Source organism: Oncorhynchus kisutch, linkage group LG11 (genome assembly GCF_002021735.2).
Source record: "Oncorhynchus kisutch isolate 150728-3 linkage group LG11, Okis_V2, whole genome shotgun sequence".
Taxonomy (NCBI): Eukaryota; Metazoa; Chordata; class Actinopteri; order Salmoniformes; family Salmonidae; genus Oncorhynchus; species Oncorhynchus kisutch.
The window spans coordinates 31,092,029-31,106,965 of record NC_034184.2 but is presented as its reverse complement, the minus strand read 5'-3'; the positions used below and the strand labels follow the sequence as shown (position 1 = coordinate 31,106,965).

At 40.8% G+C, this 14,937-nt stretch overlaps 1 protein-coding gene and 1 long non-coding RNA gene across 2 annotated transcripts in view; one reads left to right on the top strand and one right to left on the bottom strand.

Moving 5' to 3' along the window:
- The window catches only part of LOC109899126 (pro-neuregulin-3, membrane-bound isoform), a 203,469-nt gene extending 199,472 nt beyond the window's left edge, over positions 1-3,997 (bottom strand). The window contains exon 1 of the mRNA XM_031835625.1: positions 3,874-3,997. Within this exon, the coding sequence (XP_031691485.1) occupies positions 3,874-3,983 (110 nt within the window). The 5' untranslated portion in view covers positions 3,984-3,997. The remainder of the gene's footprint in view (positions 1-3,873) is intronic.
- Positions 3,998-11,579: 7,582 nt separating this feature from the next.
- On the top strand, positions 11,580-13,963 carry LOC116376205 (uncharacterized). The gene is made up of 3 exons (XR_004211612.1): positions 11,580-12,556; positions 12,658-12,935; positions 13,063-13,963. It is a non-coding gene; the product is annotated as an uncharacterized LOC116376205 (long non-coding RNA).
- Positions 13,964-14,937: the final 974 nt, after the last annotated feature.

The window sequence follows — 14,937 nt, the reverse complement described above, 5'->3', positions numbered from 1 at the left end:
TAATGTATCTATATTTGTGAATTGTTAAGTTGCCTATTGTCTTTGTATACAGTATATGTTTGTATTGTTTAAAACCCAAATATGTATATATTTTTTAACTGAATTGCAAAAAAATAATACTGTTACAGTACTTAACTCAAATCAAAGGGGTAATTTGAAACTAAATCCAGTGCTATAATTACCATAATCAACATAGACCACTGAACTCCAAATAGCCATGTGTAAGTGTATATTCTCCAGTGAGTGCCTTGGGGTTTTGTTATGCAGATTTATTTTTATATAACAGCACTGACTAATTTAGTGTTTAGATGAACACAAATGTTTTGATAGCATGTTGCCCAAAGCAAGACACCATTGTATGTTTCTGTTAGGGAGTACCCTCAGGTAAACAAACAACGTCATTTTTTACTAAGAGTATTAAACAGTGATTTGATGAATGGAATTAATAGTTTGGGAGGCAGATTTTAGCTACTTTGAGACTTGTAGGGAAAGGTTGATTCATGATTTATGATTCTATGGAAAACCGTTGAGCAGAGGATCAAGATTCATCTGAACATTAAAAATTATGCATTCTGAGACAAACTGCATCTGGAATAACATCAATTTTTCCCCGTTAATACAATGATTGATGATTAGTCTCAATTCTGTGTAAACTCAAATTGAATTAAACATGCATCGATCCAATGTTTCATGTGAGACTTGTCATTCTTTGTTGATAATTTTATTTTAATTTTACCTCAAAGCATGCCAAAAGAAAATACATTCTCAGAATTCTTCCCTTTCAGATGCACTACAGTGTTTTATCACTGATAGCCTCTCACTCTGCTGAGGCTTTTGCCTGGAGATCATCGAATGATATGCCCTTACCCGTGCAGTTAGACGAGGCATCATTAACAACGTAGAGAGATGAAACTGAACCAGTATTATTATTTCCAAAAAGCTCTCACAGTCTCAAATCAGAATTAGATGTTAATCGAAGTTGTTAAGGTTAAGTTTACGCATTAACTCCACATTTTTAAGGTTAGGGTTAAGTTTAGGCATTTACTCCGAAGTCCTAAGGTAGGCATTAACTCCAAATGGTTAAGGTTTGGGATAGGCTTAAAATTTAAAAATATATATATACTGTATATATTTTTGCGTTGGATTCAAACATACAATTTTTTTCCCATCCACCATCCCAGTCCACAATGCCCTCACAAAACCGAAACCTAAAAGGCTCCTTAACAGCTTCTACATCCAAGCCATAAGACTGCTAAACAAATAATTTGCATTGATCCCCTTTTTACGCTGCTGCTACTCGCTGTTAATTATCTATGCAGAATTGTAGAGGACGGGGCCATACCCGAGGTAAGATTAGACCCAAGTCAAATAATTATAGAGTAGCACTCTCCTAAACAAAACATTTTAGTACTCATCACTTCATTCTCTACCAGAAAGTTGTTTGGCCCTCTTTGAAGACCTGCATGTTAATAGATTCCTATGTTTTCATTTATAAAGCCATTTTACAAAAAGTCCCAATGTACCTAACATCTTTACCAAACTTTAGACATACGAGTTACCACACCTGGTCTCAGTAAATTCCTTTGATCTCTATTGAGTCAGATCAATCAGCTTTTAGTTTTCTTGCATCTTATTTGTGGAAAACTCTTCAAAAAGTTCTTACATTTCATGTTTTGGTGCCACTAGGGCAATTCAGAAGGCTGTTTGAAGAAATTATTACGGATGAATGTGTTCATTTTTTTATGATCATGTTGTTGTTTCTATTTGTATTTTGTATTAATATTGATGTGTGTATTTTCTGTAATTTATGTAATTCAGTGCTCATCTGTAAAAGAGACCTTGGTCTCAGTATGACCAAAATAAAAAGTTTAAAAAAATACACTGCTCTCTTAGATTCTCTTCGATGTGTACATGACTGTGTGTTTATGTAGTACTCTTCGCAGCATTAACGGGATACTTCGAGATTTTGGCAATGAAGCCCTGTATCTACTTCCCCATAGTCAGACGAACTCATGGATACCATTTTTATGTCGCCGTGTCCAGTTTGAAGGAAATTAGAGGTAGTTCCGTGAGACAATTCTAATTCTAGTGTTAGCTCACTGACAGGACGTCTATGGGTATCTACTGCAGATACCGATAGACATCCAGTCATTGCGCCTACGCTGGTTCGCGAATATGCTAGCTCTAGATAGCAACATTCTTCAAACTCTACTCGTAGAAATAAAAATGATATTCACGAGTTCATCTGACTCTGGGGAAGTAGATGAAGGGCCTCATTGCCAAAATCCCAAAGTTTCCCTTTAATCCTGTGTAAAACACATGTAACAGAGTTAAAAATGTAGTCTTGGTTATATGTGAGTTTCACCAAAATGAAGTTGTCTACCAGTGTTGATGGAGCCTCCAAGAGGTTAAAGATGTTACTGCAGATCTGGTACAACGTGTGTTGCTGATGTTCTCCAGCAGACAAAGCTATTCCTATACTAGAGGTACATGTACATATCCTGAAACATGCTGTCTGCAATAGTTCATATGTTTTACAAGAAATAATGTTTTCTAAGTTGAAAACGCTAACACATTATAATTATTATCCATGTTGGGATGTGAAGGTGGATGTACAGTTTAGCTTGCTAACAATAACTTCTTTTAGTTATAACTTTTTTGCTCTGCGCCACGTTTTTGTAAGCTAGATAGCAAGCTAGCTAGCGAGTGTTTGAAATCATCACATTTCTGATGCAAGCTGCATATGTATGAGGATTGTGCATTAAGTGATTTATGAAAAGTAAATGTTTTACTTTATTTTACAAATCCAGATCCTGTCACGTTTGCAGTGACCCTTGGGCATGTGTGAAGACATTCACACATTGTGTCTGTCTTCCAGGAATAAATAAGACCCGAAAGCAAGTCCTGTGTCTGTCATCCATCTGACCAACCAAACAGAGTTACACATACTTTCACAGAATTCCATGGCTGACGCATTTACCACTACTCAGCATTAAAACATCAGGCCTTCAGTGCCCTGGTACTTCCAGAGAGAGGCTACATAACAGAAGTCTTTGAACAGCCAGCCGACTGGAAGTCCTCAGATTATGATTTGGAAGGAGTTTGTTCGAGGACGCAATTAGAGAGGCTCAGTGTTTGAACAGGCTAAGTAGTCAAATAAGTAGGACGACTAAAACTACTTCACCAATTACCACCGTTCAAACGAGGACACTTGGTCTCGTGGTTTCTTGGCTCATTGGTTAGGATTATTAATTTATTAATTCCTCTACTCCATTGTACCTTGGGGTGGGTAACTTGTAAAGAACCTACTGCATTAATCACTCAGAAATGTCTTCACTGAACTGCACAATAGGTCTAAGACGTCAATCTTTTAATCACAAGTGTTGCACAAGACTACAGTCAATTTTACTAAAGACCACCCTGTGGGGACAAACTTCTGTAAAACTGACACTTTAAATCCGACAGAAAATGAAGTCTGTGCACCACAGCGGGTTAACTAGTAGAGTCACCATCAAACTAACTACCTGACAGAATACTGTTACTGTCTGTCAATAACAGTAGACTCTTTCAATCTTTCCTCTGTTAAAGATGCACTCTGAGATCTTAAGCATAACAAATTCATAACATATTGCACAAATTGGATTTGTAACATACCACATGAATTGCAAAATACGTACGATATCATACAAATTGCAAAGTCATATCACACACGAAATGGATGACATAGTACACGATTGGCTGAAATAGTACACAACAAACAGGGACAATTTTTTGGTCGTGAGCACCATTTTCAAAACTACTGGCTGAAGTTATACAAAAGTTATAGAGTGCATCTTTAAGCCTCTTTCACACACACATACACAGTCGTCTTACCTGCAATGTTTGTGTGGGCCACTCAGCGTCTCGATGACAAAGCATTCTCCATCATTCAAGCAGTAGGCCAGGTCCTTCACGTGACATTGCTTGAAATGCTCTGAGCGCATTTGAGGAATGGTGGGTGACGCTGCAGAGAAAATATCGAAATTACAGAAAAGTGAGATGGAGAAAGAGAGAAAAAAGAAAGAGATAATGTTAGTTAAAAAATAACAAGGAACACATTTCATCAGTTCATATTCAAATCAAAACGATAAGACATATATTTCTTATGCCGATCTACGACTAAGTAGTAAGCAACATGTAAGACTCAAAAAGGTACTCTAAGAACTGAAAAAACCTAAATCAAATAAAACTCCCAACAAATTCCCCAGAATTGCACAGTAAGACCACACCCTGCACTGCTGCAGCAGGAGTAGCCATGTCAGTGTTTTCCTATTAGTCTCCTTTGCAGGTTTCATTACTGTAGAAGTGACAGTGGACGTGCTGTAATACACTGTATGTAAAGTTAATACAAAGCCCAGTGTTTGCTTAGCTCCTAGTACATCACTGAGAGAAGATGAATGAGGGATGCTGATAATCTGTCCTGCTCTGATTCATTCTGGAAGTATTCAGGAACTTGACTCCTCAAAATGATTAATAACACCAAGAGCCTACGGTGTAGTGAGAATATCAACTTTGCCTAACTGATGACAGTCCTATTAAAATGCTAGACCATGCCTCAATGGTCCTTCAATGGCTAATGTTAGCTAGCTAGCTATTGGCTGTGTACAAGGGGATTGTTTGAAAGAGAAACTCACATCGACTACTATGAGAGATGGTACTCCCTTATTTCCTGTTATAAAATCACAAAAATGCCTTGCTAGCTGACTTACTTTCCGCTGTCGAAGCACTGTTTCCTGAAGTATTCTGCCCTGTTCTGAAAGAGCTCCCTGGGTTTACCGTCATGCTGTGGATGTTTGGTCAGTTAATTTGTTCATTTTGAGAGACTAATTACTAAGCACTTCCCTGAACAAAACACATTGTGGGCACTCCTCATTATTCCTCAAAGTTTGTATTAAACCAAGAGAGAGAAACTCATCGCTCTATTTCGTTTCATGACAATTGAGCTCAGTCAGAACTTGTCACTTTTTTCAGTCCATTTGATGACAGCAGTGAGTGACGGCGAGTGGGAATTACAAGCCAGTGGCTGACAGCACATCATCTGCTGCTGAACAACAGCATTGCAGCATGTGGGTCGCATAGTAAAAAGATCCGTTAAACCATGAAGCACACGGGCATCTTCCAACCACTCTCGCAGCTGCCAAACTGAGCAGAGTCACTGCTGCTAAGCAGAGAGCGCACTGAACAGAGAGTGCAGTTGCAGTAATTAATGCAATAATTCTAAATGTACCCTGACACGTCGCAAACCACCATTAACAGGTCTGTGACCCACCTCGACCCATACTTTAAGAAAGGCTGGTCTAGACCTGTTGTTTAGAAAGCATGTGACGGATTACATTTGATTATGTGGACCTCTGGTTGAGAGTCTCTCTGCATGCAGAGTGTATGCCATCCAGAGGAACTGGGGCTCATTTCACTGGGTGTTTTGTTACAGAGAGGGGAACATCTCCAGTAAGAGTGCCTCTCTATAGCTGCCACAAAAGGGAAGTGCTCTTCACCCCCTATTGAAATCTCTTTTTACGCCAGGGAATCCAAGTATAACACAACCAGAGCCAATGGAAAGGACTCTCAGGCAAGGCCCAGGGGACAGACGGTCACCATGATGTTGGAGCACCACCAAAGCATTGCTTTTAAAAGGAGATGGATATGTATGCTGGCTGTCATTATAAGCTTTCTTCAGTGTTAATGACAGCCCTTTCTGAATCTACCCTGTTCTACTCCTTCTCCCATAGAACAACAGCAGAATTTGACTTGACTGTATTTGTGACCCCTCGAAAACTCGTGCAAAATACAGGAACAGATTATTTGACCTCGGACCCTAACGTCTAATTACCACCATTGTTTGCTTCACTACTGCCTCACTCAACTCAACTCCTTCACTCCTTTCCTGTAACGGTTATCTTGAGTTGATGGAGAGGCGGACCAAAACGCAGCGTGGTTATTATTCATGGATCTTTAATAAAGAAACTATACATGAATAGACTAACAAAACAATAAACATGAGAAAACCTAAACAGCCCTATCTGGTGCAAACACAGAGACAGGAACAAAGGAAATAAAGGTCAGAACGTGACATTTCCTTTATCAACCAGACCTGATGTGATGAGCTATAGCCTTTGGAGTTGTTTCGTTTCAAATACTTTGAGTGTTTAAGGCTGCCTGAAGTGCGATATGGGTGGGTTTTGCACTTTTGGGACAAATTCATTGATTATATAGAGCCACACAATCACAATCAAGCGCAGTGAAAGTAATTGAAAGAAAACAAATACTATCTTAACCTAGGTCTGCTATCAACTGACAATGAATTGCTGGACTAAAGATATAAATTAGCTCCAGAGATATGTAACTCCAGTGCATTTACATGGATTTATACGCTGAAATTTTGGTTAAGAAACAAGTACAGAAACAGACTCAATGCTGAGCATGACCTCAGGGTTGCACTGTCAGAAACTGAGACCAGAATAGACCTGCTTGTTGAAAACTTTAACTAGTCACACACCTATCATTAGGACTGTGTGTGTGTGTGTGTGTGTGTGTGTGTGTGTGTTTTATGGTCTACATCTGTGTGATGTGATCAATCAGTTTATTCCAGGTCAGAAGATAAAATATTTATTGCATTTTAACAGCAACAGTTCCAACCTAGACTTGTTTTCAACAATCATTTCTACAGTATGATTAAATTCTTATTTACAATGACGGACTACCAAAGGGCAAAAGGCCTCCTGCTGGGACAGGGGCTGGGATTAAAAATTAAAAATATAGGACAAAACACACATCACGACAAGAGAGGCAACTCAACATTACATAAACACTCAGCACCATATATTTGGGGAGTCTCCCACATGCCTTTTGGCGAACACCAAACATGTTTGCTTATTTTTTCTGGCCTCTCTGTTGTAAAGCCCAGCTCTGTGGAGTGTATGGCTTGAAGTGGTCCTATGGACAGATACTCCATTCGCAGCTATGGAGCTTTGCAGCTCCTTCAGGGTTATCTTTGGTCTCTTTGGTGCCTCTCTGATTAATGCCCTCCTTGCCTGGTCCGTGAGTTTTGGTGGACGGCCCTCTCTTGGCAGGTTGGTTGTGATGCCCTATTCTTTCATTTTTATAATGGATTTAATGGTGCTTCGTGGGATGTTCAAAGTTATGTATATTATTTCATAACCCAACCCTGATCTGTGCTTCTCTACAACTTTGTCCCTGACCTGTTTGGAGAGCTCCTTGGTCTTCATAGTACCGCTTGCTTGGTGGTCCCTCTTGATTCGTGGTGTTGCAGACTCTGGGGCCTTTCGGAACAGGTGTATATATACTGATATCATGTGACAGATCATGTGACACTTAGATTGCACACACCTCTTTTCCATATTTAATTTTTTTGAATATTTTGAAAATAGTATTTTTTTTTTCATTTCACCAATGTGGACTATTTGGTGTATGTCCATTATATGAAATCCAAATAAAAATCCATTTAAATTCCATGTACTTTTTAAGCCACTCTAAATCTGTGTGATGTGGTCAATCAGTTCAGAATTAAAATGATGTATTGTATTTTAACAGCAACAGTTCCAACCTAGACACATACGTAAGAGTGTTTTTAGTGGGGACAAATAAACATGAGTAGCTATTTATATGGGCAGTTCATTTAACTGTTATTTGTCTATGTTGCATTTGTTCATGGGCATACAGTAAGGGCAATGAAATGTACCCATATTACGTATAGTCACATGTTTTCGTAAACTTGGGTCCCAGACAAACACTGAATTTCTAATTTGGGTCCCAGGCTGAAAAGGTTTAATAACCCCTGGTCTAGACTAACAGTGAAATGTTTAAGGACTCTTCCCAACAATAATGAGAGAAATAAAAATATAGAAATAATAGAAAGTAAAACACGTAATAATATGTACAGAGTCAATGTGCAGGGCTACAAGGTAATTGAGGTAGATATGCAACCTTTATTTAACTAGGCAGGTCGGTTAAGAACCAATTCTTATTTACAATGACGGCCTACCCCGGCCAATGCTGGGCCAATTGTGCGCCGCCCAATCACGGCCAGATGTGATACAGCCTGGAGTCAATGCAAGGAACTGTAATGACACCTCTTGCACTGAGATGCAGTGCCTTAGACCGCTCAGGAGCCTTAACTAGGAATAAACCAAGAATAAAGTGACAGATAATAAACAGTATTCTTAAGTATGGGTTCCTCTTGTCCAGGTGGGAAAGGGCAGTGTGGAGCGCAAAAGAGATTGCGTCATCTGTGGATCTGTTGAGGCGGTATGCGAATTGGCGTGGGTCCAGGGTGTCTGGGATGATGGTGTTGATTTGAGCCATAACCAGCCTTTCAAAGTATTTCATGAATACATATGTGAGTGCTATGGAGCGGTAGTCATTTAGACAGGCTACAATGGCGCACAGGGACTATGGTGGTATGCTTGAAACATGTACAGTACCAGTCAAAAGTTTGGACACACATTCAAGGGTTTTTCTTTATTTATACAATTTGACCAAGACCGAGAGTGATGGAATGCTGCATCAGATGATGCACTGGCCTCCACAATCACCCGACCACAACCCAATTGAGATGGTTTGGGATGATTTGGACCACAAAGTGAATGAAAAGCAGCCAACAATTGCTCAGCATATGTGGGCTCCTTCCAGACTGTTGTAAAAGTATTCCAAGTGAAACTGATTGAGAGAATGCCAAAAGTTTGCAAAGCTGTCATCAAGGCAAAGTGTGACTACTTTGAAGAATCTCAAAAGAAAAACTATTTTGATTTGTTTAACACTTTTTTGGTTACAACATGATTCGATATTTGTTATTTCATAGTTTTGATCTATTCACTATTATTCTACAATGTAGAACATAGTAAAACTAAAGAAAAACCCTGGAATGAGTAGGTGTGTCCAAACCTTTGACTGGTAATACAGATATTACACTTTGGGTCAGGGAGTGGTTGAAAATGTCAGTGAAGACACACCAGCTGGTCAGCGCATGCTCTCAGTATCCTGGTAATCCGTCTGGCTCTGCGGTGAGCGTGATCACACAGTTGTCAGAAACAGATGGTGCTCTCATGCATGGTTCAGTGTTGCTTGCCTCAAAGTACTCATAGAAGACATTTAGCTAGTCTTGTAGGCTCACTTCAATAGGCAGAAGCCGGTAACTGATGTGATAAACTCCTCAATGCCATTAGAATAATCCCAGGACAGTCTGTGCTACCAAAACAGTCCTGTAGCTTAGCATCCGCTTCATCAGACCACTTCAGTATTTAGCGCTTCACTGGTACTTCCTGTTTGAATTTTTTCTTGTAAGCAGGAATCAGGAGGATAAAGTTACAATCAGATTTTCCAAGGGAGAGCTTTGTATGCATTTCTGTGTGTGGAGTAACACTTGACATGCTGGTAGAAATGAGTTAAGATGGATTTCAGTTGTCCTGCATTAAAGCGTGGCTTCTGGATGAGCATTTTCTTGTTTGCTTATGGCCCTGTACAGCTCATTGAGTGTGGTCTTAGTGCCAGCATCAGTTTGTGGTGGTAAATTGACAGCTACAAAAAATATAAATGAAAACTTTCTTGGTAAAAGTATGGTAATAGTATGGTCTACAGCTTATCATTCGGTATTCTAACACAGGCGAGCAGAACTTCGAGACATCCTTAATTTTAGAGATTGAGCACCAGCTGTTGTTAAAAGGATACTTTGGGCTTTTGGCAATGATGCCCTTTATCTACTTCCCCAGAGTCGGTTGAACTCATGGATACCATGTTTATGTCTTTGTGTCCAGTATGAAGGAAGTTAGAGGAAGTTTCACGAGCCAATGCTAACTACCATTAGCACAATGTCTAGAAGTCTATGGGTATCTTCATCCAAATCGAGGTTAGTGAATGCTGTTCAGATGTCCAGAAGCTATTTTCCGTCATCTGAAACGATGGCGTAAACATTATATACAAAAATAGTTAAGAACGGTGCAAGAAAACACACAATATAGTGGTCAGGAGCAAAAACAACTGCTCTCCATTGCAGCGCCATTCTATTGCTTAAGTAGCCAACATCCATGAAGCACACTTGAGAGCCTCTACTGTTTTAATCAAAATAGACCTTTTAATTTAATACTTGGCTTGTTGGGTATTCAGCATCTCAAACTGCCAAGAATGATGGCAGTTCTGCAGTTTTTTTCTATCTTTGTAATGAATTATGGAGATGTCACGACTCTTTGAAAGAAAGTTGGGCATTCAAGGGCAGATGATTTCATGAGACAGCTGCCTGTCAATCTTAGAGGAACCCAGGCAACATCTGGGAAATCTGAGGAGAGTCCCTCCCATCAGATCAATACACCACTACTAGGTCATGGATAACACAGATTTCCACTCTTGCTTCCTATTTGTTTTCCCCTTTAGCGAAAGGCCCAGCTCCTGCTCTAAAGTTACTCTACAGTATGTCACTGTGCTAATGATTGAGGCAGAGTGATGTCATGATGGCAGGATGGGAAGGAAATTTAGGACATTGTGCTTTCTAAGGTGAGAAATTGACCTTATGCTCTCTGTTGCATCCTTCAGTCTCGATTTCTGTTTTTTTCTGGGAGTGTGTAAGTGTTGTGTGAGGATGTGTTGGAGGAGGTTAAGGGATGAGATCCTGTGGGCGCCATGGTAATAGTGTCCTTCAAAGTAACGTTCCCCCAGAGTGCATTGCTTGGCAAGCTGACTGATAGTGAAGGTCGCTGAGTATTGATTCGACCAAGGAACAGAGAGCAGAACAACAACATAGAAGAAACTAGGACAACAAACCAAACAGGATACAAGGTCTCCTGCAGTGAAATACTTTTTATAGCAGGAATAACCTGTACTATACTCTCAGAACTTTATCCTCTTCTCTGACACACCAGAGTCAGTGAAGTATATGAAAGGTATTCCGTCTGATGACGCACGTTGCCTCCGTCTAAAGAGATTACAGTACATACGTAGGTGATACCAGCACACAAAAACTCATGCAGCTTTCATTTAAAAAAGGGGATGGTTAGATGGGAATCCCCTGAGGGCACAGGAACAACCTATTTTACTTCTGTTTAAGGCTGTTTACTGTTTAGTTTCATAACAGTAGAAAACCTTAATGGTTATGGCTTTGGTCTAAACCCCTTTCATGACCCATGAGTCTCATTGTATCAAATAATTTCACATCCCAAAGGACAACATTAGCTGAATAGTAGTCTCAAGACTCAATGACTCAAGTAAAAACTAATATTTCACTTTTTTTAACAAAAATGTTACATTGATACACAATGTGGGTTTAGGGTTCTCACATGGTCATATCTCCATGTTACAGCGCATTTACGGAAGACAGTGTCACGCCCTGACCTTAGATATCTCTGTTTTTCTATAATTTTTGGTTAGGTCAGGGTGTGACTAGGGTGGGTACTCTAGTTTTGGTATGTCTAGGGTTTTTGTCATCTAGGGTTTTTCTGTGTTGGCCTGATATGGTTCCCAATCAGAGACAGCTGTTTATCATTGTCTCTGATTGGGGATCATATTTAGGTAGCCATTTTCCCCCATAGTTAGTTGTGGGATCTTGACTATGGTTAGTTGCCTGTCTGCACTAAGTTGTATAGCGTTTTGGTTGTTGGATTTTGTTAAGTGTTTCATTCATTAGAAGAGAATGTACGCATACCACGCTGCTCCTTGGTCTCACTCATACAACGGGCATGACAGACAGATGGAAGACAAAGGCACCAACTGTGCTAATTAGCTATCTAGCATGCTCGGAAGACGTGTTTGTAATGGAAGAAGGCCGCCAGGAACGTGTTGTCACTGAAATATTGTTTCATGTGATGTAAAGGTCTTTATGTTTCTAGAACCATATTGCAATTTAGAATTGATTCACGTTTAGATGGAGTATTTAGCTGTTTTGGCTGCCAGAGCCAGTCTACCTCTGAAGATATCATAAGGTCCTTGGACCTTACAGTTTTTCCCAATTGTTTACTCACTAAAATTGGAACTTGAAACGCAATCACTGAAACCTGAAACTCATGTACTAAATCCCTAAACCAAGTCTGCAAAATTGCAAGCGCAATTCCTGCTTTACACTCAGTTTTCAATTCTATATCACACTTTTTGTAAAACACTACACACAGTTCTCTACATTGGGCACCACATTCAAAATTAAAATCTCTTTAGTCCCTCTGGAAAGCAATGCCAGTCACAATTCCAAGCTCTATAATTGGCAACACCCACAACTCACAGGTATAGTTGCTGAATTGTTCACTTACAAATCAGAGCTTTAGCACTAAAGGCCACAGATGAGCTCTCCTGTTTTGGAGGAAAATTTAAGTCAATGGTGACGCAAGAGGTAAAGGAGTGGAAAGGAGGTTGTCTCAGATGAGATCAGGGTCACATTGGTTGACCATGTGCTCGGCCATGGATTGAGTATGAGGAAGGTTGGGCAGAGTTCAGCCAAACCTGAGCTGCTACACTACATCTATCATCCGTACATTCAGAAATGAGAACCGATAAGTTACTTACCATCTACACCCTGCTCTAAGTATGTATACCGCAGTCTGGCATATCAATAGGCCTTTGTTACTCAGTAATTGTGATTTTAGCATATTGTAACCAATCATATCATTTGTGGATCTTCTGCAGAACTGAGAGACGGCCAGGCCATGGTGGAAGACTCCGGCTGTCACACCAGAACAGGAGACCGCTACTGTGAACATGATCGTGGCAAACAATACCATTAGACAACAAGAAATCCAGAACCACATAATCGCAGACAACAAAATATTCAGTAACATTCACCAGATGGGCTTGTCTACATTGGACCGTGTACTACAGTGTAACTGACTCCGGATGAAACAGGTCTACAGGGTGCCATTTGAGCGAAACTGAGGGTTAAGGAACAGCGCTATGAATATGTGCAAGTAAGTACTATACTGTGAATTTACTGTCATCAGCACTGTATAGACACATTACAGTACAGTAATCCATTGTATTGTGCCTCACCATATTCACTGCTCTAGGTCTGTCACATTGTCTTGTCTGTTTCAGAGTCTTGGAGCTGGATGCTGCTTCAATTCAGCATGTTTATATTTACCTTGAGGCTGGCTTCAACCTAGCCAAATGAAGGGGTCAGGAACCAAACATTATTGGCCATTGTGAATGTCCCTGGACATCGTGGAGGGAATATCACCATGTGCGCAGCCGTTAGACAGCAAGGCATCCGCCATCACCATGCCAACCTTGGTCCCTACAACACCGCCCTTCATCACATTCCTGGACACACTACATGGAATCCTCATTCCAGCCAAGCAGAGGGGTGGACCAGAGCAGCACAGGTATGTTGTCATCTGGGACTACATGAGTTTCCACCGGGCTGCAATGGTCCGTAACTGGTTCATCGACCACCCACAACGTATTGTTCTATACCTCCCACCATATTCCCCATTCCTAAACCCAATTGAATAGTTTTTTTCCGCATGGCGATGGAAGGTGTATGACCGCCATCCTCTCGCACGCATGCCTCTTCTCCTGGCAATGGAGGATGCATGTAGTGATGTTGATGTGGGGGCTTTTGGCAGCTGGATCCATCACTTCAGAAGGAGAGCATGGCTTGTGATGTAGATGAAGTTGCTGTGGTCAGACCAAAATAGGAGGCAGGATGTAACCTAATGTCTTTCTACACTATGCATGTTTTATCTTTTTGTTTAGAGCTTTGAAAGAATGAGCCACTTCAGGGTTTTCTTTACAGAATGAAAACATTATCTTAGTGAATATATTCTCATTTTGTGTATTGAAAGTGTTACATACCAAACAAGTCTTAAAAATAATGCATTTTGGAAATAAATGGGAATGGTTTTATTACTGTATTGCATGTGTGTTTATTTATGTAAACTCAGCAGAAATGTTGTAAGATTTCATTGTAAATTAATTAAACACTGTTTGCCATGGTTGTTCAATGAACCATAAACAGTTAATGAACATGCACCTGTGAAATGGGCATTAAGACACTAACAGCTTACAGATGGTAGGCAATTAAGGTCAGTTATAAACTTAGGATACTAAAGAGGCCTTTCTACGGCTTCTTAAACACACTGCAGCTGCCCAGGGTCCCTGCTCAGCTACGTGAATGTGCCTTAGGCATGCTGCAAGGAGGCATGAAGACTGCAAATGTGGCCAGGGCAAGAAATTTGCAATGTCTGTACTGTGAGACGCGTACGACAGTGCTACAGGGAGACAGGACAGATAGCTGATGGCTACAACTGCCCGAGTTACATCAGGAACGCACAATCCCTCCATCGGTGCTCAGACTGTCAGCAATTGTCTGAGAGACTCTGAGGGCTTGTAAGGCCGGTACTCACCAGACATCACCAGCAACAACGTCGGCTATGGGCACAAACACACCGTTGCTGCACCAGACAGGACTGGCAAAAAGTGATCTTCACTGAGAAGTTGCAGTTGTCTCACAAGGGGTGATGGTCGGATTCACGTTTATCGTCGACGGAATGAGCGTTACACCGCTCATTCCTGGAGCAGGATTAATTTGGAGGTGGAGGGTGGTCTGGTGCGGTGTGTCACAGCATCATCAGCCTGAGCTTGTCATTGCAGGTAATCCCAATGCTGTGCGTTAAAGGGAAGACCTCCTCCCTCATGTTGTACCCTTCCTGCAGGCTCATCCTGACATGATCCTCAGGCATGACAATGCCACCAGCCATACTGCTCGTTCTGAGCATGATTTCCTGCAAGACAGGAATGTCAGTGTTCTGCCACGGCCAGCGAAGAGCCCGAATCTCAATCCCTTTGAGCACGTCTGGGACCTGTTGGATCGGAGGGTGAGGGCTAGGGCCATCCCCCAGAAATGTCTGGGAACTTGCAGGTGCCTTGGTGGAAGAGTGGGGTAACGTCTCACAGCAAGAACTGGCAAAT